At 39.5% G+C, this 25,802-nt stretch overlaps 1 protein-coding gene across 3 annotated transcripts in view; it reads left to right on the top strand.

Moving 5' to 3' along the window:
- The window catches only part of WASF3 (WASP family member 3), a 65,459-nt gene that overhangs the window by 21,786 nt on the left and 17,871 nt on the right, over positions 1–25,802 (top strand). For 2 of the 3 annotated variants that reach the window (XM_064716989.1, XM_064716973.1), the window contains exon 3: positions 20,458–20,600. In XM_064716989.1, coding sequence (XP_064573059.1) covers positions 20,468–20,600 — 133 coding nt within the window. In that variant the 5' untranslated portion in view covers positions 20,458–20,467. Of the gene's footprint in view, positions 1–20,260; positions 20,351–20,457; positions 20,601–25,802 lie in introns of those variants that run through there. The other variant, XM_064716981.1, reaches the window with a different exon arrangement.

Below are 25,802 nucleotides of genomic sequence, written 5' to 3'. Positions count from 1 at the left end.
CAAAAACTGTGGATCACCAGTTGTGTAGCAGTGGATGGGGGGAGTAGCAGGACAGTGTTTTCCCAGTGGTCTCCCAAGGTGGAAAAAGACCTATGAGAAAGGCAAGTCTTGCAGAATTCTTGCATTGCAAACAGTAAAGCCAAAATGAGGTGGAACTGGTTTTGGGAGAGACTAACTTAAAACATGGTAGAGAAGTGATCACAGCTTTCCATCTTCAGGTACACACATTTTTGATGAGCCTTTTCTTGTTTCCTATCTGATTTTGTTGTTAGGAGAGGTTGAGTATTTGGGCTTAGCTCTTGCTTGTCTGGGGTTAAACTCTTTTCAGTATGCACTTATTTATATTTTGGACTTAACTGCATGGAGTTGGATTAAATTGCAGCCTGGCAAAATGCGTTTGATGTTAGCAAATTTCTTCTCTTTGTATATTCAAACTGATGTCTGCACTGTGAGAGCCTTAGCATGCTCATCACATATAGAAATATTCTTTGTTATCACTGTCTGAGACTGGGAAATGTTCATTTCTGCAAATAAATGCAGTCATTGGCCTCTTCTCTGAACTTTTCTGTGATTGGCATCATAATAACTTCCCTCTGAATTATGCAGCTAGTGCACAGGGATCTGCTTGAAGATGAGGTTTAAATCTTGGTTGCCTGTGCAATGATTAAATAAATCAGCTTCTAAATTTAACTGATGTAGTTAAATTACTTCTTGAACTGTGTGTAGATTAGTCTCTAATGGCTTGATTTTTTCCGTATGTGCTTGTAGTCTATGTAGATTACACTGATTATTTTAAAGTGTAGTTAAGAGCAATGTAAGTATTGATAGGTTTGTTGCATAATTTGGTGGGATGTATGGAAGATCCATATAATCACAGATAACTTTAAATTACAGTCTTTGAGAGCTGGAGTCAATGTGTTTGTGCCTACAGTCTCCCTGTTAGTCCATAAAAACAAACTGGTCTCCAGTCACAAAGGGTTTTGCTTGGTTTGATGTGATTCTCAGCCTCAGGAAGGGTGCCAGCAACCACAGCACTGCCCCTGGAGCCTCATCACAGAGATGGCAATAGCAGTCCTTTCTCTGTTTAGCAGCCAGCTGGTCACAGCTGTAGTTAAGAAATCTATTGCTCTTGGATTGGGGGATCTCATCAGCTCAATAGGTTTTAAACTAATAATTGCATTTCACAGGAGAAGATTTTATCACCAATAGAACAGCAACTGCACTGCTGTGAGGGAGGCAAGTTTAGAGTAGGTTCACTTTAGAATTCAGCATCTTTCTTTGCTTCTGTTGTATATTTAAAGAAAAACAAAAGCTTCCTGAGTATTTACATGCCAGGATTTAATTCTCCCTCCCCCCCATTGTTTTCACTTCAACATGATTAGGTTCAAAATCTACTTACTAGTGTTAAGAATTAATGTCTAGGAAATCTTCTTGTTCAAAGCAATTTAATGATAGGAAATATTGAAAGTGTTTTGATCCACTATGCAAAATATTTTGAGGCAAACTCATGGCAAAGTTCATACTAACCACTGTGGAACTGGAGGGATTCAAAGCATCATTTGGGATTTTCTTGCTTTGGAAATAGGTGCCCTAATTGATTTCCAACTGCTTTCTTTAAGTTTACAAGAGACTGCTGTGATCATCAAGATCTAGATGGATGCCCTTTCTTTTTTAAATTCAGGAATAAAATTAAAGCATATTTCATCAATACTCATTGCAGTGTTATACTTGTAAATAAAACACTAACATTAAAGCTTCATTTATTATTCAGTTTGTGCATTTCATGGAATGGGTCAGGTTGGATGGGACCACAGTGGGCATCTGGTCCAACCTCCCTTGCTCAAGCCATGGTCATCCCAGATCACATGGCACAGGATTGTGTCCAGATGGTTCCTGAACATCTCCAGTGAGGGACACTCCCTACCCTCCCTGGGCAGCCTGTTCCAGTGTGCAGTCACTGCACACTACAGTTCTTCCTCATGTTCAGGTGGAACTCCCTGTGCATCACTTTCTGCCCATTGCCTCTTGCCTTGTTGTTTGGCACCACTGAGGACAGCCTTCAAGATAAAACAAACTGCCCTGAAATTATCTGGTTGCAACTCCAACGTAGCCTCAGCTATGCAGTAAAACAGTTGAAAACGTTAAAAAGTCTCCTTATACTTAAAAAATAGAGCACTGAGCCTTTGCAGATAGCTACCTGGTCTGTAATCTGTCAGCATTTAGTAAGCTAGGTGCATTTTCCTTATTGTGTGGGAAGAAGCAGCATTTACTTCTGAGGGTTTGTGGAAGGAATTGACGTGCTATGGCGTGTGTTGGAAGAGTTTTCATGTTCAAATAAGAACACAGCCTTTGAATAGAACTGACAGTGGGAGGGGAGTTTGGAATGTCTCTGGGGAGTGGATAGGAAAGGGGGAGGAGCAGCTACCCCATCTTCTTATTTTAGTTACTGGACTCTTTCTTCTGAGAATAAGAAATGGTCTTTACAATCTCTCTCTGAATAGTAAACAGTTTCAATATTTAAAAAAATTAAATCTTTTGTAACAAATAGGGCAAACACTGGATTGTAAACCTGCAGGGGTGAAAGGGTAGTCAAAAGGATTAGTTTATATCTCTCCTCTTAGCTACCAATGCCTCCAATTCTTGTTGGAGCAGCTGGCAACTTGCAAAGAAACAGCGAGACATGGCATTGCAGAAGAGAGGTGTGGAGAGCAGAGTCCAGGTGAGGAGAGCAAAGTGGCTGTAGGGCATGTGAAGGACACAAGTCTTGGTTGCTGTGTTGGCCGCTGGAGTGGTGAATATGTGCTAAGCAGCGGGGCTGGATGTGGAGAGGAGATAAAGCACTAGCAGTAGGACTCCTGTAAAGGAGGAGAAGGTTGGACTGTGGCTCTAAAATATGAGCTGAGCATCTTATCAGGATAAAACTGAATGGCTTCAGGTGTTTGGCTGTGGAATGCTGATAGATGCAGTTGGGAAATATGAGTGTGATCAGTTCAACATGTAGTCTGCCTGTTTGCGTTTTATGACTAGGGATTAATGGTAAACAGCTAAATAAATATTCTGTTCTTCATGAATTACAAGATCAATTTGGATTAAATTTGGATTTTAGATTGAAAACAGGGGGAATGGTTCCTTAATTTAATGGTTTGTCCTTGATTCTACCTCAGTCTCTTGGAAAGAAAAAAGGGACCTTCACAATTTACCAGGAGCTAAGGGCAACTACTTTTCTTGACATGTGATGGTACCTGTAATCAGATGAGTGACTTCTTGTTCCTGAGAAGAGGATACTAATTTTTGTCTTGAGTTATCCACGCTTTTGGATAACAACTGTGTATTGTGCATTTATTTTAAAAAGTACGTATTTAATATTTCATTCTTTAAAAATAAATTTGGTCTTAAATATTTATAAGTATATGCTGCTTGTTTCTTTTTATAAACAAACCACAGAAATTAATGCATACCAGGTTAGCATTCACTAAAAGCATGTTTTTCAGAAAGAGATGGAAAGGATACAGACATAAACAACTTATGTGGCTAACATGATTAGCAGAGTTTGTAATGCACACGTGGGATATCTGTTTTTTTCTTCTGTTCAGTAAATTTTTTGTTGACCTACTCAGAGTTTGCTGGGATGCCTACGTGATTTTTGGGAAATGTGTCAGTGGAAAGTTCCTGAAAATTGCAAGAGTTCCGAGCTCTTTAGTGTTATTGGTTTTTGTTCCTACTAGTAAGAGGAACTGGCACTAGAGAGAATCACTTCTGAGGAGCAGCTGAGGGTACTATGTGTAATCTTTGGGAAGAGGGTACCTTCTGTCTACAACTTCTTTGTGAGGGGGTGGAAAGGGAGGTGCTGATCCAGCCTGTGTCAGGTGTCCAGTGACAAGACGCAAGGGAATGACTTAAAGCTGCATCAGAAAAATTTAGACTGGATGTTAGGGAAAAGTTGTTCACTGGGAGTTGTGGTCAAGCACTGGAACCAGCTCTGCAGGAAAGTGGTTGTGACCCCAAACCTGTCAAGAGTTCAAGAAGCATTTGGACAACACTTCTAAGTACCTGGATTAACGTTGGGGTTGCCCTGTATGGTCAGGAGCTGGACTGGACTATTGTCACGGGTCCTTTCCAACTCAGCATATCCTATGACTCAAGTCAAATACTTTTAATATGACAATACTGTTGCCATTTCTTGTAGGAAGCAGTTGCTAGTCTTTCAGTCTTGTTGTCTAGCCACTTGTGCTTAGCTTGCTGTTCACTTACACAACTAAACACTCTAACTGGGTATGAAATGGGAGTTCAGCTTGATTTGCTTTGTTTTTTGGTTTCTGTTTTTTTTTTTTTTTTCTTTTTTTTTTTTTTGTCCTGAAGCAGATTGAGTGCTTTCACTATCACTTCCATGCTCTCAGATATAAGGGTAGTAATTCCATAAACTGCTTTGACTTCTTTCCTCTGGATTAGATTTTTGCTGACTTCCAATCTGATTCCAGCACGAGAAGCAGCTCAGCCAGGAGCAGCAGTTATAATAGCACAAATGTTGAAACAGGAATGGGAAAAGGAATCCATTTAATTAAATCAAGGAGCAGTTGGCTTACAGCTGTCTTAAAAAGCACAACTTTCAATGCATTGGATCTTAAGGCAATGACAGGGTTTTGCTTCTGAGAAGGAGCCATAACTCATCTTGTGGTTGAAACATTTGTTGCTAAGTACTGATGTGGTCTAGGTCCAATTTCTGATCCTTCTACAGGCCTTGATGATGCTGACCAGCACACAAGTAGCTCTAGTGCCTCTCAGCAGTATAAATGAGATGCTGCTTCTTGCCTTTCTCATGTTTGCAGAGTAAATTTAATGGCAGGGTGTACAGATACTGTAGGAGTGCAGGTATTGGGTAACCTTATTGTAATAGGCTTGGGGATGCTTCTTTACAGTTGCAGCCTTGCTAGATTTAGGCAGTCTGCTCCTCTTTCAGTGGGTTTTAGTTGGCTCTATTGCCAGGATTTTGCTGCGTGTTTGACTGACAATAAGGAAAATGAAGTCCTTCCCAAAGGATTGGGAGGCTGAGTGCATTGTAGGGAGTGAGAGGACTGACGTTACTCTGACTACGGCACATATTTTTTGTTTTATTCCTCCCTTTTCCAGGGAATATTAATTTGTTAGCATTGGAGGGAAGCATAATTAGAAAATACTGTGATTTATTTTCAGCCCTAAGATGATTCTTTTTCTTTCTAACCTGTGTTTGCCTCTCTTCTTACATCTTGTCTTGGCAAAATTAAAACAAAATTAGTCTTTTTCAGCCTTTATATAGCCAATTAAAGCATGCTGAAACAACATTGTGGGATGTATTATGCCGTAGGTTTGGTTTGGATCCAGCATTATATTTATGATGCAAATTCCCCAGACGTGAGCTATATGAACTCTTTCGGATAAGTGTAAAACCAAAACGTTGTCTGTAGGGGCATATGGGACAGTGTCAGCATCTGATGGCCCAAGGACTGGGAGACCACTAGCTTGGAGCAAATATTCCTGTTTCTCTACAGAAAAGCGTGTATGCAGGCTGGACTCAGGATCATCGCCAGCAGCTATGCAGCTCTGAAGGTGCTTATGCTCCTGTTGTACCACACAACTTGCTAATGCAGTCTCTGAAGTCTTTGAACATCCCCAGAGGCTCACACGTGAAAAACCTGATGGCTCATGCTGTTCTCTATTGTGGGGTATTGTATGTATTTTCATGGGGTATTTTTGTATTTTGTGCTTTTATTATTCTATGTAAGACTGTTTTCCTCCAAGCTCACACTTAGCATTCATCCACACTTGGCATTGACTAAAAGAAGAGAATTACAGACATAGCTATGAATCAGTGTGATGCTTTCAAGTACTCAGTGTTAGGCTCTGAAATTTCATAGTTCCTTATAAAGCTAAGTTTACATTTTCAAGTCATATATATATATGTATATATATATGCCTTGAAGAAAGACAGACAAAAGATTCCACAAGGGATATTTTAATGCACTGATTTGAAATATAGGAATAAAAGGAATGAAGTAGATTTAAAGACTTTAGTGTTGTCATTGATAACCTCTGTGTCCCCAGTAATCTTAGCTGTGATTTGATGATTTTTAGCTAGGAGAAAAAGTTGCTTAAGCCTCCTCTTAGTGATTATTTGTACGTAGTAAGAATGTGTTTTTTCATTGAAGCTGGTTTCTGGAGCACTTCTGTCCTGCCAGCTCCATGGAGATGTGTTGATACAATGCCAGATTTCATGGAACACAACTTTCTTTCCAGCCTTCAAGTGTTGAAAGGGGATTTTTACAGAAGACTAACTGCTGAATTCTGTCTGAGACTCACTATGGTTTTACAGTAGCTTATTTGTCTCACAATGGGAGTTACTGTATGTGTAAGGAGGAAATCTCTTTAATGCAGAGAATGAGGTTTTGTCAGTGTTACTGTATCAAAGCATGTTACTTGTAGTACTGCCTGACACTGATTTTAGCTTTAACCACCCCCCCAAGAAAACTCCAACAAAAAAAAATACCCCAAAACTAAAAAACCCGCAAAACTCCAACACAAAATGCTACTAAAACCTCAGAATAGCAGAAAAAGAAAAATCTGAGGCCAACGTTATAAGTTGAATTATTAAGAAGGTAATGGTGGGCAGAACCTTGACATCTAAATTTGTGATCCTAGCAGGAGAGATCTGTCACAAAAGAGCCAGAAAAAACAAGAGAGGATGTGATGTTTTGTACCTGCTTACAATCTCAGTGTGCCTTACATATCAGTAACAAATATATCAAGAGTGTTTAGATTTAAGTTTTTTACTGTGGTTTTATTTCTCTTAGTATTCTGTTTCTGGTGAGAGGTACAAATGGGTATTTGCCTGTGTAAATTAGGTTTGAAAAAATGTCTTCAGTATTGATAAGGTTAGGAAAAAAGAGTACAGTCTGTCTTGATTTCTGCTGGACCCCATGTTACTCACTTGTGATTCAGTTGTTGGGGCACAGGAAGCTCCTGTACTTCTGATAACTGGATGTTCTGCTGTCATCTGTAACTGTTACTGTTCATTTTATGAACTGAAAAATTACACATTGCTTATTTCTCATGTGTCAAGTGGGAATGGTTTGTGGGATTAATTTGAAGATGTTAACTGTGTCGAGGAGAGTGAGGAAGATTAGCTGGGAGAGGGAAATAGCATCCTTAGTGTTCAGGTTACTGTGCACAGGCAGATCACATAGGAAGGATGATATAGGAAAGACATAAAATGTGTCCCCACCCTGGGAAAGTCTCTGACCAGAGCTCAGCCTTCTTTAGGCCCCAGAGTGAAATAACCACAACACAAAAAGCTGTATTAACAGGGGACCTTGATAAAGCTGCTTGAGCTTTGTGGTGATTTTTTTGGGGGTGGTGGGTTGGTTTTTTTGTGTTGTTTTTCTTTGTTTTTTATTTTTTCTTTTTACTACTGTCTTGAGTGTTGCTTTCTGTCACTCATAGTATCTTTCTTGATTTATGCACCAGTCCTCGATCACATGGCACTTTGTGATAATGCTGTAGTACAGTAGCTACCAGAAGATGGACTTTGTGGGAACAGATGGCACACTTGGCTCAGGATAAAAATAGTTGGGAATTTTCAATTCACTTAGACTCAGCTGTTGATCCAGACACAAAATATTTAGTTCAGTTTTTCCATGAAAGCACCCAAAATAAATCTGGTTTTCCCTCACATAGGTTAGTTGCCATTTCCAGGTTTCGGGTATATAGGTAAAGTCAGGAACCATTATCCTATAATTTCTTTACACTGCTTCTTGGGCTGACCGTGTGTTTCCTGACATACATGAGGAAATTTCTGCTGCTGTAGTATGGCTGTTCAGATGGATATTGAAGTTGCTTTGACTGCAAAGTATTTTAAGGATTGTGATTCATAGTGTGGTAGCCTGAAAAAGCATCATTGCAGGTGTTTCCCAGTGGTAGTCTTTCCTGCCTGGTGAGAACTAGGAGTGGAGGAGGTTTGTTGGGAGTAGAGGTGGAGAAAGTATCATGGCAGTTCAACATTAATCTGAAGTGCTTTTTCTTTTGCTGTTTGACCTACATTATTGGTCTCTTCCATCATCTCTGTGTGTCATATTTATAATAAATGTGTATAAATTGTGTGTGTATGTATAGAACATAAATGTACACAAAGTGTACTTATGTGTATATACATATATGACGTCCAGAGAGTTTCTTGTACAGAAAAGAACTATAAGAAAACTTGACACTTTACTGTCACATTTTAAATTTTGGATTAACTGAATTATGTGAAAATTTAACACTTCCATGTGACATTTTAGATCAACTGCTGAGTGTAAAAACAGTTTAAAAACAGATTTTTTATTTCCAGAAAAATCCTGTTTTAAAAGGTTTAAAATGTAAAGGTGTAAAATGGTGAATATTAGATATGGGAAATGGGGAACACTGTGTATTGCCATAAAATGGATATTATTTGACAAAAAATTCAATCCTTGATCCCTTTTTTACTTTCCCTTCCAATTTAAGGTTAATTGGAGTTCTGAGAAACAAATTACTGAATTTGCTTCTGGTTTAGCTTGAGGTCATTGGGGGATCTGAATGGCATGTTGTCCCTGCAGGAGGGCTCCTGAGGCCTCACCAGGTGGCCTTTATCACATGGGCTGTGACCCAGACAGTTATTTCGAGCACTTTAAATCCAGTAAGGCTCTGTTAAATGGGATCAGTGTAAGTCAGCAAGCCTAGCTGCAACTTAGGTTTTCTTTATATAATCAAGGCATTTGCTTCTGGTAACCCTTGCTGTTTGTGAAGGAGGAAGGCTGGGACAAATGTACTTTAAATGGTCTGCAGGAGTTATTTGTACATTATTGTAGTCTGAAACACTAAGGAAAGGCTTGTTTACAGTTGTTTCAATATTCTATCACGAGTTCTTCCAGCATCAAATTGTCTGAAGCAATGTAAAGAAATTATAGGACAATGGCTCTTGTCACAGAGTTTTTCCATTTCTGTAGGGTAGATAGAATGCAACTGTAAATAACTAAACTCTTAAAAGAATATGCATCAGATAACCAAAACAGGCTTAAAGTAAGCACTGCAAGGTGTTTAATGCCATCATTCAAGAGAGTATTGAAAGAGTCATACTTACAGTAGCTTCTCAGTGGTGTATCCTAAACTGGGATATGAAAAGCTGTGCTTTGTCTTATTTTGATTGTCAGATAGCTGAAGAAGGAATCTACTTGTAATGATGCTTTTTGGACTGCAGTAGGCGGGTAGAGAACAAAGCAATTTCCTTCAGGTGGGAAATATCCTGGTATGGCTAATTGTTAATTAAGTACTAATGTTTATTCAATAGCAGTTCTCTTGGTTTTGTCATATTTAATTTTTAAAAAATTATTATCGTTGCTTTGTAGTATTACTATGCTAGAAAAATTAACAGGTACTAAACAGGTGGGAGTGACTAGTGTTGCAGTACACAGCAAGTTACTTGAACCATCATTTACTTTTAAGGCTTAATTAATCTTAGCCAGTTTCATGGGAATACTTCTGAGTTTTGAGATAGTGGCCTGTAGACATTTTCTCAGCTGTCTGGGCTGCTGAGTTTTGCTGTGGAAAGTGAGAACTGTGTGGCTCTGTCTGCATAGCAAACTCTGCTCACATCTGATTAAGATCCAAGCCTGTTTCCAGATGACATCTGGAAGCATTTCGACCTGCTAGTGGAGGGCTGTTCCTGACCTAATTAGCTTGGTGGTATAACCAGCTCTCTGCTGCTTTGTGATTTTGTTCCTTTTGACTTCATCTGGTTTACACTTCTCACTGAATGTTACCGTGTAGGGTACTAAAGGTCAAAACAAAATTAGATTTTACAATCTGCTGCTCTTCCAGTCAGTGTTTCAGTGCTTCTAAATTTTCATACATGTAATCATTAGGTATTCCAAGTACAAAGAGCTGAATAATTCAGCAGCCGTATGGCTCGCACATGTCAAGATGATACAAAAGGGGAGGATGATCAATCTAAGTCTTCTTTGCTGTGCTGTAGGACAAAGCACTGCTTCCTCCTCTTTCTGTTCTGAGCTTCTCCTAGCTCTGTCTGGGTGCTTCTTTTCAAGAAAGAGGTGGTATTTTAAAGGGTCAATGCCACTGAGAGGTAGACAGTATAGTGTAGTAAGGTATTTATATTTTCATTTCTTTCAGCCATGCTTAGAAAACAAAAGGCTACCACTATTTGTTTATATGCACAAGCAAAGTATTTTTTAGCTGCTGTACCAAACTGGACAAATGAAATTTAAACAAGCTCCAACAAATACATAGTGTGCATCTTTGCTGTAAAGACAAATAATAAAACCAAAGGGAAACAAATGGTGACTCAGTTCAGTTCTGTTGCTTGAGTAGGAGAAGGAATGATAAATTCTTGGGGTATAATACAGAAAGGTCATGTGCAAGAAAACCGTGTTTTCAGTGCAGCATAAGTACTTTGTTATTGAAACAAGTCCGTTCTTAAGACAGCAAAAGCAAAACAAATGCTCTTACATGATTTGAAAAGATGTTTTTTCCTTTTTCAAGTGCATGCATAACATTTGCACTGTTAGGTGTTAGTCTAGCAGTGTTAGCTTGAAATTGTAAAATTGATAGTGGTGGTAAGGTTTTTATTGTTTTTTTTAAATGTATGAATGCAGTGGAACAGATGTTCAGAGCAGCATGGAATATTCCTTGTTCCCCATCCCACCATCTCTTTCACACGGAGCCATCTGGAAGGGACTAGGAGCAGGATGAGCAGCCATCACGCTAAGAACAAGATTAACGTGTCGGCATCTTTTGTTGAGACTTTAAACTGGTCACTGTTTGTTCAGCAGAAGGAAACAATGGGATGTCTCATGACTCCCTGTGTGCTAAGATCATTTATGTGGCTATGGAAAGAAGGCAGAATAGAAAATGTGATTTATATAGAACAATTAATAAATTTAATGGTAGTCGGGCTGGACTTAGAGCCATACAGGCAGATACCAACTTTTCCCCCATTCAGCTGTATTGATGTGGCTGGCCAACTTTCACCATTAAGCACAGTGTCAGGGAATAGCATTCTGTTAAAACAGATTCAAATTCACTTATTTGGGAAGAAGCTTCTGTGCGTGTTTTTTCAGTTCATGCTCTTAATGAACTTTATTTTTTTTTATCCTGAATTTTTCTTTTTTACAGAAACAAGTATACCATTTGTGGATATCTTTCAGTTTACTCAGCTGAAATTTCTTTAGTAGCCTTTAGCCTTACATCTTTTGAGATAGAGTGTAAGTGTTCTGGCTTAATGAACAAAATTTTGGTTGGAGAAAGGACAGCTTGTGGTTTAGAAGCGAGGGACTTTAGTCATGTGTGAAGGTGCCCTGGATCATCTGCATTCTGAAACAGAATGAGTGGAAAAGGGTGGGTGGATCTGATGCTGGCAGAGTGATTGGATTCAGTGCAGCGAGCTATTGTGTTGTGCACTCTTTGAACTTCTGTTAGATTTCAGGTAAGCAAATCTGTTTCTGAATAGATATTTGAGTAACACTGGGTGTCAAGGAAGACTTAAATGTGTTAGTAAAGGAGAAATTGGATTTCAAAGCTTAACACAAAGGTTCAGTGGTACCACAGTGTATTTCTTGCATAGTTTTGTGTTTCCTTCAAAGAAGGGAATTTTAAGGAATGAAAATTTGAAATCAGATTCAGGAAGGTTATTTGAAAATTGGGTGCTTAAAGTCTGAAACTACTACTGCAGTGCCCGTAAGCTGTTCTAAAGGGAGAAGATAATCAGAAGAAAGTGACACAATCCAAGATATCAGGTTTCAGATCTCCATTTTCAGGGTAAAGATAAGCACGAGAAAATAAGAGAGTGTAAAACTAGTTAAGGGATATGCATAGATGTTCTGGGGAAAGCTTATTCTGTGAAGAAATGGGGTGATGGAATTAAGTAAATATTAGTGTTTAAAAAAAATACTTCAGCATGACAAATATACCATGTATATGCTTTTCCTGTATTTTTATGAAAGTGATAAGACACGTTTAAAAAGTATAAAGATGTAAGTAACAGGAGTTTAAAAATCTAATGCAATTTACTGGCAAAGAGTTTTGCGTATTGGGCAGTGGAAAAATGCTGTGAGTATAAATGACAAAGTCTATTAATTTGAACAGTGAGAACTTGGTACAGGAGAGACATTCTTTATTCCTGTATAGGTATGTTGCAGTTGGGTTTGAAAAGTTGCCTACTTGGAAATTGAGATAAACCAGTGTTAACCTTTAGCTAAGTGGCTTCATTAGCAGAGAGTGAGAAATACCTTTATTTCTTCCTTGAATAATGATGAAGCCATTTAATTGGTTGAGATATGTGTGATCCCTTATTTTTGAGCAGGAGATGAAACTTCATCATAATCTGTCTGTACTTCCTGATGATAAGCTTTTTATTTTCTTAGAAACTGCTGTGAAAAGTACTGTGAATGGGAAAAATTATTCTTGGGATTGTGGCTTTGAAATATTACAGTTCTATTGAGAGGAAAAAGTTAATGCAATAACTTTGAAGTGGTCCCTCAGTCTTCTTTTCTTCGCTGGGGGACTCTTACTTGGCAGTAAACTGTAGACACAAGTATTTAAGCGTAAGTTGATGAGAATTTTGACACTATCAAAGAATGGCAGGTGCCCAGAGATCATCTTGAGCTACAGTGGGCAGGTAATGCAGACATGGGGCTGTAGAACAAAGGGAAGAAGACCCCAAAATACTCATCCTGAAAGCTGTAGAGAAAATAAGTCCATTTCTGACATCATAGTTGTTGGTACTATTTTAAAGCCTTTTATATTACGGCCTATAGTGTCAAGGAAAGAACAGCTACTTAATTTTAGGGTGAATCATCCTCAGGGCCTCTTTTCCTGCATTTGTGAATGTTATCTTTTCTATGCATGTTTATAGTCAATCTGAAATATTGAGAACAGAATGTAAAGTACCATAAGTGTTCACTACTGTGAAGATCTGTTCACTTTTTTCTCTCCCAACTTTTTAATTAATGGAAATTCCTGAATTAATACATTCACCTTTTAACGGTTCTGCAAACTTTTGTGTTCCAGGCCCACTCTGTTAATAGAGGTAGCTATTGTTGTGCTTCTTACAAGTCTTTTGGAGATATGAAGGGATGACTAGGAAAATGTACATCCATACAATTTTAGATTGCAGATAAGCAAAACTAATTACCATCCCTTCTCCTGCTGTCCTTTCTCTTGTCATTACTTAATGCCTTGATTTCCTTCATAATATCACTGGACCATAAAATCTGCCCTGAAGATCTCAGCACAGATAAAAACTCTGCCAAATAAAGAAAAGAAAACAAAACAACCGTCCAAGTTGGTGAATCTTCAGAAACAGCTCATTGCAACAGACATTGAAGAGCTCTATTAAGGAAACAAAATAGCTTTAGGAATTCCTGTGCCCTTTTCATCATTGCTAGTACTTAGATTGGTATGATGCGAGAGGAAGATGAGACGTGGTGGTCTGATACTGAGAGGAAAAACCTGCTTTCATTCCAGCCTTGACTCTCATCCCTTTCACTCAGACCTGGCAATTGGGGAAGATCTGTGGAAACAATGGTGATAGAATTGGCTATATATTAACTTTTAGCGAGGAGGACATTTTCTAGGCATTTCACTTTATTTTTGAAAGGTGTGGTTTGTTGTGGATAAGAAATGCTCTTGATTTTTAATTATCCTTAGGAAATAGAATTCTGTTAGATTTTGTGCGTAGTTATATCAGAAGTCTGCCCTTGCATCTCCAAACTCCTATCAAAATCAAGAGAGTTGCATTGAAAATTATATGAAATGTGAAAAAATATGTATATTAACTAAAAAATTCAATGTCCCATAGATTGGGTTAGCTGTAATAAAAGTAAAGTACTTGGTGCTTCAAGCATGATTGTGGTTTAGTCAAACAATATTTTGTTTTGATACTAATTACATAGTAATGCGGCTGAGAGAGGAATTGCATACTTGATAGAATTCGAATAGCTAGAAGAGACTATTAAAATTAGTCTTGTTTGGACGCCTTTTGATAAAAAATAATTCTGTGGTATTAGAGAGCACTGTGAGATGATAACTGGTGGCTAAATATTCTGTATTGTTTTGCAGTATGCAAAGTGTGGATTCACATTCTTGTTAGAATGAAGCCAGTTTAAAAAAAAAGGAAAAAAAAGTACAACATTTTTAACTGTACAGGAGAATGACATTAGCTGAATCTTGAATTCAATAATTTCCAGAATATATGCTAGTTATGGTTTGTTTTTAACTGTTCAGGTAGTAAATGACATTCAGAGATGACAAGTAGGAAAGGTTCACAAACATCAGGTTCTCGGTCACTAAGGGAAAAACCAGAAAGGAGCATGCATTTAAGGCATATTTATTCCTTTTCTTCCTTTAGGATAGGAGGAATAGCAGTGTTTATTCTTGTGTAGCCATTTTCTTTCATCTCATGAAGGATGAAGAGCCTTTGGAGGACATGGAGATCTGTGATAATGGCACTTCCTTGGGGGGGAAAAGTATGGGCATGGGAGAGCATCTCGAAAGCTGGTGCTTGCGGTCTTTCACCTTTCTGCTTTCTCCTCTATTCCACTTTAGCACATACATGAATCTTGAAGGTGGGTGATGGCAGGCAATGTAGAATTACAAACTTGAACAGGAAAATGGGCAGTATTACCAAATTGGGTGTCGTTTAGAGATGGAAATTGTGTGTTGAATTGACCGTTAGGACATCAGATATGGGAAAACTTAACTGTCTGTAAAGGTTTTAGATGTTGAAATGCCCTAGACATGGAGACTGTGATTAGGAGGTGGTGTAACTTGGTTGTGTGGCTTGATGTGAACAATCCAACAGTGTTTCTCTGGTTTTGATGAGGTGAAATGCAGTTGTAGATTCAGACACTGAAATTCAGGTGAGTGCCTATCAGAGCTTACACATGAGGTGTTTGAGCACACTGTGTCATTCTTGTATCTGTCAGGAGATGCAGGGATTTGGTTGCTCTCTGGGCTTCTGCTGAGCTCATATATATGTAGTCATACAAATTTAGGTGCTTAATTCTGAATGGAATCCCATCTGGTACATTACTCATGGCAAGCTGTGTATTCAGTCTGTCTCATTTTTCTTCTCCATAGAAAGAGAATTATAGTATGTATAGAGAGCTGGGAGATTGATCAATGGAAAGCTCCCAAGCTCTCTGAAAAGAATAGGCTATATTCAGGGAGAATTCAGAATTGATGTATAGTAAGCTCTTTTTCATGTAAAATGTTCAGTTTTGTCATGTTTTACTAGAGGATATAAGAAGAAATCTCTGAAGAGTTTAAGAAAGGGATTGAACAGTGTCTTTGAGAAAATGTAATAAGTAAACATTCACAAGTAGGGAGGCTGTTTAATGAATTGGAATTTGTTTTGTGGCCTTAGTGAATATGTAAAGAAATTAAAGAACTGTGGAATTCAGGTACATCATTCTTAGCACTCATGTAAATTGCAGTGCCTTTTGGGGAATGTGAAAGGACAAAAGGCAAGTTTGGGGAACAGCTGGTACTTCGAGTTTTTGCCAGTAGCTCAAATATTTGAAAAATTCATCTTGTCTCTTGTAATAGCTGTGCTCTGCTGTTGTTTGGAAAGATTGCACATGGTGTTTGTCATCTTTCAAGTTTGTTACTGTACATCTGCTCTCTACATGATTTTTTAAGAATCTGGCTTGCCAAGGCAGTGTCAGACTTCTTGCAAGCAGTTTAGCAGCTGCTGTCCAGGGGAAGGCAGTCTGAGGTGACCTGGAGTGGTACTTCCGTGGCTGCGGGGGAAGCATGCAAAGAAAAGCAAAAATGCTTTGATTAAGTCTTTCCATAGCACGCTTGCACAGCAATGGATACTGGGATAAGTGCTTTTTAATTTTAAGACAAAGGGCAAGTTGTTATGGAGTTGTTATGCAAGTTTTTATGGGAGGGGAGGTGAGAATACGGAGGAAGCATGCAAAATCTGAATTTTAAAGGGTTGATCTAAGCTAATTGAAGCTTTTGATGTCCTGTCCTTTCAGAATGGGTGTGGAAATCGAGTTGCTGATGCCTGCAGGGTTTGGAGAGCGGTGTCCGTTTGTACTGCAGTCAGAGTTCAGTCCAGCCAGATGTCGAATCTGATCCGTGTCCAGTGAGGCACGCATGGGTTTAGTGAGATGTTAAGCGACATCTCACCCTCTTAGTTTTCCTCTCTCCCCTTTTGACTCCTCTGGTTTTTCTGGTCTGACACTAATGTGTCATACATTTCCACTTCAGCCAGTTGTACATATGCAATAGAGCATCTTTCTAGAGTCTTCCTCTCTTCTGCTTGATGCAGCTGGTGGCTTAAAGGCAGCTGTCAGGTGTACGTGGCCTCACAGTGGAGGTGAACCCCTTTATCCAAATTAGAAGTCTTTGGTTTCTTTGTGTACTTACCTGGGGTAAAATGAGTAAAAAAAATTACCAGTTTAGTATTGGGGCCAATCTACTCCACTGACATAATTTTTGAAAATATTAATTTATTTGCATTAGATTTTTCAGTTATTTGTGGATGGAAGGTGTTCTGTTTTTGGCTGGAGTAGAGTTATTTTTTTTCACAGGGGCTAGCAGGGAGCTGTGTTTCAGATTTGTGCTCAACCCAGGGTTGATAGATTAGAGGTGCTATTGCTGAGCAGGGCTTACACAGAGCCACAGCCTTTTTTGCTTATTGTACTTTGACATTGTCAAGAAGAATACTGGGGTGCTTGGGAGATTTGGGACGAGACACAGCTGGGACAGGCAACCCAAAATGACTGTGGGAGTATTCCAGACCATGTGACATCATGCTCAGGGTATAAAGTGAGGAGAAGAAGGAGGAAGAAGGGGGAATGTCTGGAGTGATGGTGCAGTACTTTGACTTCCCACATCACCATTATGTGTGATGGAGCCCTTCTGGAGATGGCTGAACACCTGCCTGCCTGTGGGAAGCAGTGAGTTAATTCCTTGGTGTGCTTTTCTTGCGTAGGCAGCTTTTGCTTTCCCTGTTAAACTGTTTTTATCTCAACCTATGAGTTTTCTGTCTTTTACTCTCTTGATTCTCTCCCTAATCCAGCTGGTGGGGGACAGAGAGCGACTCTCTGGGAGGCTTGCCTCTTGGCTAGGGTTTAAACCACGGCAGAAGGGAAGTTATTAAACCTCTCTACTGCAAAATTAAATGTGATTTCTAAATGCCAGTGTATTTAATATAGTGACATCACAGTGTATTTCTTGTCTAGAAAGAACCTGGGACTGAGTGTGACTCAAAACAGGTGGAAGATGAATGTGGAAGGCAATGGAACTGCCATTGCAAATTCTTGGTTTCTGCTCCTGGTAACACATTCCCTTCAGCCTGGTTGTGTCTTGTGAAGGAAGACCCTGTAATTCAGAGGCCTGTTTTGTCTTGATTCCTCATCTAACTTCTTGCTACATAGATTTTGAAATGAATTTAGCCTCACTTCTCGTGCATTTTCTTTAAAAAGGATTAAGTTCATCTGAGTTGTGTGTGGTGAAGAAAAAGGTGGTTGTGCTTTAGTAGTAGTGACACAAGCTTTTTACTCAGTAATGGGTTAATATCTAAATGGGTCTGTAGTGTTTAGGTAAAGGGTTTAAATTAGAAGAAATTTATTGCAGTTGCAGAGTTCTTTTTTTTTTGCCTCTGATTAAGAGCAGGTAGTGGATTGCTTAATTTGTTGCATATATTTACTCATTGGTGTTCAGTTTATCTTTTGAAATTAAACTTCAAACTGAAATGAGATTGCTACATAATAATTTAAATCATGCATTCAAATATGAAAGTTGTTTATTTTCCCCTACCCTCAGCCCTGGTGTGTGCTTTAGCCTGCTCTTTAGAGAAATGGGAGTTCTTGTGTTGGTCTGTCACTCCCCTGGTAGCTCTTGAACACACTGGGCCATTTCAGCAGTAAGTGACAAGAAAACAAAAAGCTCAAACTGCAGTTGCATGTTTTCTTCAAATTAGCTTTTACAGGCAAAAAGGAACATTATGTGGAGAAGAGACTTAAATAAGAGCTCCTGGTGGAAGGCATTCTGATTGTACTCAGTGTGGTAGGTGTTTCAAGAGGTAGAGACGATTAACTGGGCAGTGCTCAGCCAGCTTCCAGCAGGGCCAGAGTGCTGTGTGGGCTCGTGAGGGAGCTGGGTGAGCTGCAAAAGGCAAGGGCAGGGGGCACCTCTGAGAGTGCTGGACAGAAAGCCATGGGAAAACCAGGCCTCATCATATAATTAATTTAGCACTAATTTGTGCTCCTTTTGATTTATTTCTTACAAATTATGTTTATATGAAATGCATTTTCACTCTAGCATTTACATTAGAGTGGAAGAATTCCTCATAATTATTCCTATTTTGTAGCTCCAATGCACTAGCCTGTTTGCAGAGTGTTGGTGCTAGATGTTGCTCTTCAGTAATAGTGAATTTCCAGTTTTGACTTATTTTTGATCAAGTTCAGAAAAATGTCTGCAATGGGTATGAAGTAGTGTTTTGAAATATATAAGTTTGTAGAAGGATACAAAACCATAGAACAGAAACAGGAAGGGTTTTTTATCAAATACAGGAATTGTTCCTCTGTTACCTCTGATGTGCTGTGTAAAATTTAGCAAACTCAGCTAACCTTAAATTCTGACATATTCAAATTGTCTCATTAAGAAAGGCGTACAATATAATTCAAGACTGCTGCTTAGGAATCATGAGTTTGTTCCTTCCTGACTTGTTATGAAATAGTCTTACAGTTAAATAGTTTCTTTTTGTTCATTAAGGCTTTTAAGCTTTTAGAAATGTTCTCGAGAATAAAATATTTTAAATTTTCAGGCGGAAGTAATTACAAAAATTACTGTGCAACACTTGAAAGGCAAAAGGATTTTTTAATTTACTAATGTGATTTTAATTAGAGAAATTGAAAGGCTATTTTAATTGCTTTAGTACAGTAAAAAAGAAATTTTCAGCTAAGTCTTTCCCAAATGAACTATGTCCTTGGTAATAATGTAACTTCTTGTTCCAGAAAATTTCCGTGCCACATGGTTTTAAACAGAATATTATTCATGAGTAGTGCATGGACATTGAATTAACTATAGTTTTAAAGAAAACTGCTTTAGATGTTTTTGTTTTATATCGCTTCCCTCTTGGGTGAATTCTGTCTCACTTGGGCATCCTTGCTCTCAAAGCTGCTCTCTGCAGAACAGTGTTTTCTATGCCGTTGTGCCCTTTTGTGATCTTTCAGATCTCTTTTTGTGTTTGTTTTCCCCATCTGTTGTGGTTTAGGAATGGTACTCCGCACTTTAGTTCTCCCCCCAAGACTTTCCAAACCACACTCACCCACTTGCTCCCCTTCTCCCCCTCTTCTGCCGCTCAGCTCCCAGGGTAGCCAGAGAGGAGAACTGGATGGACAAAAGGCAAAGATCACAGCTTGAGATAAGAACAATTTACTGGAAACAGCAATCAGATAGGAAAACAAACTAGCAGCAACAATATTAATAAGCATATAAAAAGAGAGAATGATTCACGTGCAAAAACGCTCAAAAAATGCAGAGCCTGACTTGATAGAAGCCAGGTTGTTCCTGACTGTAGAGGAATGCACTGCTTCTTGGAAATGAGAGAGGAATCCCTTTTCCCTGCCCCTGGCAATGATGTGAGATGGTATCAAATAACACAATGTGCTGGACCCTCCCTTTGGTCTGGGCTGGAACCAAGACGCCATCCTCATTTATTTCATTTTTCCAAGAAAACCAGTTCTGACAACCTTTGTTTTCTCAGAGAAATGTCTTCCTGCGTCTGGCATTTTCCCAGAAGCTGTCCAGTGAATGCCCTTATCCCATTCAGAATGCCATATAGCTCCCCCTGTGGAAAACCATCTTCTTCCTCATGCAGGCTAATTCTGAGAGGCACTTGCCCTTACGTGCCAGATGAATTTATCATTTTTGCTGGAACCTGTCGGGGCTGGGGTAGGTCGGTGTCTGACGTCACTGGGGGCTGTGGTGCTTGCTCGGTCTGTTGGTGGCCAGCTTGCCAAGACAGGATGCCAGCCTGCTCCAGACAGTGACCTTTCCTGCCACTCCTGTGGGGACTGCCAGTTTTTTCTAAATGCAAATGTGCACTCAAGTCCTGTGATTCTGGAACTGCAGCACAAGTCTGTGCATACAGTAAATCTTACACCAAATCTGAGGCAAAAAGCCTACATTGCCTGTATTGCCTTTACTCTCTGCTGCTCTGCACGCTCCTGTCATATTCTGGCAAGGAGTGGACAGCTCCGGTGCCCTGGTAGGAATTGTACAGTATCTTGCAGTGGGAAGGCTGAAGCAAGGCTTGTAAAGAAGAAAGGTAAAATACTTTTTGGAGAGAAAAAAAGCCTGAATGTGTGCTACACTGATTCAGAGCTCTTAATTTCATTTTTGTAAATGTCATATGTATTTGTTTGTAAATTCCAGATTGTGAGCCATGCCTTTGGTGAAAAGGAACATTGAACCACGGCATCTCTGCCGAGGAGCTCTGCCAGAGGGAATTACAAGTGAACTGGAATGTGTAACAAATAGCACCCTTGCTGCTATCATACGCCAGCTAAGCAGCTTAAGTAAGTATCTGTAACTTCCTGCAAGTGTTTGATTCATGATGAAAAGCTTTGAGATGGATTGTTTTAAATTGCATAAGTATGGTATGGGACAGTACCATTTATGTATTGTAATAATATGCTAGAATAATAATTGTCTTTATGCTCTTCTAAATTTTGAAGTGTATTAAAAACCCCAACCCTCCCTCCACCCCCAAACCCCACTCCAGAAAACAAATGAACAAAAAACCAAACAAGCAGGAAAAAAAACCACTACCAAGAAAAACCCCAACCAAAAGACCAGAGCATAGAGGACCAGAAAATTTTCTAAGGTGAGAGAAACAAGACCAGCACTTGAGTTCTACAGGATTGAGCCAGCAAACTCTTCTGCCTCTTGGCATCAAATGACACATTTGACTGAAATTTTAGTTTTTCGTAGTGTGCTAGTATTTCTTAAGCCTTCTCTTTTATATATATGTGTGTGCTCAATTCATATGAATGAAATTAGGCACATTGAAAGGATGCCATTTGCTGAGCAGGCTGCTGTTGAGGCAGGCCAACATCAGCTCTGTACTGAGTAGCCTACACACCACACCTGTCAGGTGACACCGCCACTAGCAATTCTAGGAGCATGACTGGAGTGTTTGCAAGATGAACAATATTTTTGATGAAAGGGATAAGAGATGTTTTTCAGACAGTCTTTAACAATCAGCAGCTGTTGTTTGTGCTGATAACGCTGCTCCTAGAAAAGAAATTACTGCTTCATCAGTTGCTTCTCTTTGTAAATGGACGTGGTTTTCAAACTGAGAGTCTGTATGGAGCTCAGACTATGGGGCCCACTGGTGTTCAGTTCATGATGATAGGAAAAAGCCTTTGCTTAGAGAAAGAGACACAGCATTTCCTCTTTGCAGTAGTCAGGGACTTAGGGATTTTTCTGAGCTGGAGGTCCATCTGAATCATCCTATGTAATGAGCATTTGTAAAACTATCATCTGTGGTATTGCTTAGATCTGTTGAAATAGGGATTGCACCTTCTTCTTCACCAATGACTTTTGGCACAATGTCCCACAATGAAAGTTGACCTGTTTCTTTTTTTTGATGCCTTCTCATTCTAGTGTGATGAAAGATAAAGAAAGGTGCTTTCATCTTGTGCATTTCCATCATGATTTGTGATTTTAAGTCTTTATCCTCTTCTCCTGGTGATATCTTTTCCAGGTTGAAGTGTCCTGATCTATAAGTGATCTTTTTGAACAGAAACCATTTTGTATTTCTGATCACTGTTATTTTTGCTTTGGAGATGTAAGTTAGGGTATGTTGTGGTTTTTTTAAGGTGGAGTGTTGAGGACTTCAGATCATATTCAAAACAGACTTCTGTTTTATTATTGCCCTAGGAATTTGTAGAATTTTGGTTGTTGCTAAGTGTTGAATTATTATTTTCAGATAAGCTTGCAAGTGATCCTCTGATCTTTCTTGAACAGCTGCTGGTGATTTAGTGTCTAATGTTATTTAGAGTTACTTTGTGTTTTCATTGTCATTGAGTTTCATCTTCTGTTTTCTCAGACAGTTGCTTAGTAGTGCCATCCTTAAGTTTCAGAAAGGTGAGAATAGGTAATATTCTAATTGTACTGAAGGAGACCTCATTTTGAATGATAAGACCTCATTTTGGTGCTGTGCTATGATTGTCCAAGTGTGGATAATGCACTTTTTACTTGTCTGACTTGCTCGGAATGTGTACAGCTTTCATTTATCCAGATTTGGTCTTGGGGCTAATCTGTTATACAATGTATTTAGATCCTCTTATGATTGTTGCTGAGGAACTGACTACTTATATTCATATCCGGCAGTTTTCCCTTAGCGAATTTCATCTGAAGTCTTTGTAGACAGCCCCTAAAGTTCTGGTAGTGTCAAGTTAAAGATCTGTGCAAATAAATGATGTGTCCTTAGTCTTAACAGATGAATATGTGGTATTTAACAAGGGAAATGTACCACCATTCTCGTGCACAGTCTGAAATATGTCACGTTTGCAGAGCGTTTTTCTGCAGACAGCATTTGCTTTGCCTGTCTTTTGAGCCAACTGGGAGCAAGGAAATGATCACAGAAAAATGCTGTGCTGGAGCTGAAGTAGTATGTCCTGCTGACTGCATCAGGGCCAGTTGGTGTTCTCACAGCTTGAGGCATAGAGCAAGCAAGTTCAGGTCTATCTTGCAGTCACACTGGTTTTTTAATGTTGCACTGTGAGTTCAGTGTGGATTTTGAAAACTGGCAGGTCTGTACTGTTGCATACAAACTTGGCATGCTTCTGCCTCTGCTCTTTTTGGGAGACATGAACGAGTTCCTATCCAAAGGGAATGTGCTCTCAGGAGAGCCTTTTCTGTATTATGTTTTCAGATTAGGGTTCATTTCCAGCCAGCTGGCTCAGAGCACAGGCAGAGTGAGCAGCATTCTCTGTGAAACTGTGCACTTTTATGTAAGGCAGGATCTTGTCTGGGGGTTTCACCTCCACTTGGGAAGAGAGAATCTTCTGGAGGGGAAGGACAGGGAGCTATTGCAGCCTGTACCTCTGAGTAGCATGGAGGAAGTGTAATCTGTGGAGACTTGGAAGACATTTTTTTCATGCAGAGAACAGCATTCACCAACTTGCCTCCTAGTATTTTCTTGGGTAGATTGGCCACTGACTCAGTTTGACTAATTTTCATGCAGGCCTGAGCACACTACATCTCTCTGTAGTACCGCTGAACCAGGCTGGGTTGGAAAGGTTGCTTTTTTTGCCATTAAGTATCATGCTGGAGGTATTGTGAAAAAGGAGATGGGAATCAAGACCTAGTCAGTAACAGCCTACCACTTTTGCACCTTTAAAAAAAGAGGTGGGTAAAGTATGATTCTAATGTTTCTAGTTAATGCAGTTTCAAATGGGTGGGTAGAATCACTGTCTTCTGTAGTTGGAATGAACGTCACTAGGAAAGACTGCATAATTTCTTAGAGGGATTTTTAAATTAATGTATAAGTTGGCCACATGTGGGGCCAACATGTGGCCAACTTATACATTAATTTAAATTGTTTTTAAATTACTGTCTTACAGTGCCAGAGTCAGGTCTCAAATTGAAAGACACATGCTTTTTTCCAGTTTGTTTCTGTTTTATTGAAGATCTAATTTAAACAATGGCAATGTAGAAAACACATGAAATATTATTTTATTTCTAGAACTTACTGAATCATGTTAATCACAACAGCATGTCCAATACTGCTTTGCAATGTCACTGTTTTCACAGACAGGAGATTGACAATCTGTCTTTCACATGTTCTGGGCTAGCAAGTGTTGAAAAAAAATTAAGTATTAAAAGAAGTATGCTCCCACTTTGCCTTCTGAAAGATAACTGCCAAATATCCATCTCCTTGACTTCTCTAGGGGTAATATGTTTAATCCTGGGATGTGGCAGTCCTCTCTCAGCAGGCTGATTTCAATATATTAGCATAAACTAACATGTGTTAAAATTGATTGAGCTCTGAATACTGGTGGCTGAAGAATGTAATAATTGCTTTATTTAACTGAAGAGTTGAAAAGCTTATTTTTTCCATAGCTTGGAATAACATCTTCATTTGGAGCAACTAAATCAAGTGGGGATTATAAGTAAATTTCAACTAGATGCTGGGAACACTTCGAGAACACTTTTAGTGTGCAGGCAGTTAAGCACTGGCATGGGTGGCCCGGAGGAGTTGTGGAGCCTCCATCTTTGCAAGTGTTCAAAACCCAGCTGGTCAGAGTCCTGTCTCATTGTGCTCGGAGCTGGGAGTTGGAGCAGATGATTGTGAACTTCAGCTGTTCTGTGGTTGTGTGTGACTTCTGTTTTGGAGGGAGAGGAGATTAGGAGCAGGTAGATAGCATATCTTTCTTATCCACCTTCCACATATATATATTAAGAAGAGCTTGCATACACTGACATGTCTTAACATTTTGGGTTAGTTGTTGGCTGATCTTATACACAGTAATGAAAACTGTTACTGGTAAAGTCCTTCATTCAGTGGCAATCACTTTTTTTCTTGTGATTCACAGTGTTTTCAGATAATGTTTTGGTCTGCTTGTTGTTTCCTCTCCCCTCCCAGGTAAGTGACCAAGAAGAGGCCAGATTGTCCTGTTGACTTCCTGTGTGGCTGTTTTTTTATACTGAGTTATCATCTCCAGATGTTCACAGAATGGGATCTTAACTGAAATTTTCATTGTATTTTTACTTTTCTTTGTGAAGTATTAAGGTTGGTTATTGGACCAACTTAAAATGTCAATAATGGCTGTTTTGGAAGTCCCTGTCATTTAGGTGGTTAATTCATATTCCATATTCTTTCAACTAATTAGATAGTTTTACTTTGCCCCCTTCCATTTCTGCTCTTCAGACTCTTCTTGATGCTGGTCATATCAAGATGAACTTAGTTCAGAAGTAGGGTTTTAAAGTTTGTTTTTGTTTGAAAAGCATGGTTAAGTGCAGGAGGCAGGACTTTTCTTTCTTCAAGGATTTCTTGAGGAGGTTGGGCTGCAGAAATTGCAGAGGGAGACATCTTAAATGAAATATCAGCATCTGGGTAGGCAGACCATCAGTTCAGTGAGTGGGAGCAATGAGTTTGGATGGAATCTGAAATTTTTAGGGGAAGTTCTGGGGCAGGCCAGCTATTAAACTGGGGATCCGGAACCACTGATCTGGAGTGGATGAGAGTTGTGGAGTGGGGCACAAAGAGAGTCAAACTGTGGATGACTATGCCAAGTCCTGTGGGAGGACTGGGAGAGAAATGGCCATGCACAATGATCTGTGCATCAGGGAGGGATTTGCTTTTCATGTGGCACCTTCTGTCCACTGTAGCACTTTCAGGGAAGGGCCTGAGGCTGCAAAGCTGTACTAGGCACTGGTGATGCCACACTTTGAGTATGGTGTCCAGTTCTGGGCCCCTCAGTTCAGGAAGGACATGGAGGTGCTGGAGTGGATTCAGGGAAGAACAACAAAGATGGTTAAGGGTCTGGAGCACAGGTCTGAGGAGCAGCTGAGGGAGCTGGGGGTGTTTTGCCTGGAGAAGAGGCTGGGGGGACCTTATTGCTCTCCACAAGTGCCTGAAAGGAGGGTGTAGGCAGGTGGGGGTTGCCCTCCTCTCCCAGATGACAGGTGACAGGATGAAATGATAAAGTCTTAAGCTGCTTCAGGAGAGGTTTAGGTTGGACAGGAGGAGGAATTTCTTCACAGAAAGT

This window comes from Zonotrichia leucophrys, chromosome 1, assembly GCF_028769735.1.
Source record: "Zonotrichia leucophrys gambelii isolate GWCS_2022_RI chromosome 1, RI_Zleu_2.0, whole genome shotgun sequence".
Taxonomy (NCBI): Eukaryota; Metazoa; Chordata; class Aves; order Passeriformes; family Passerellidae; genus Zonotrichia; species Zonotrichia leucophrys.
This window is presented reverse-complemented; position numbering and strand designations above follow the sequence as displayed.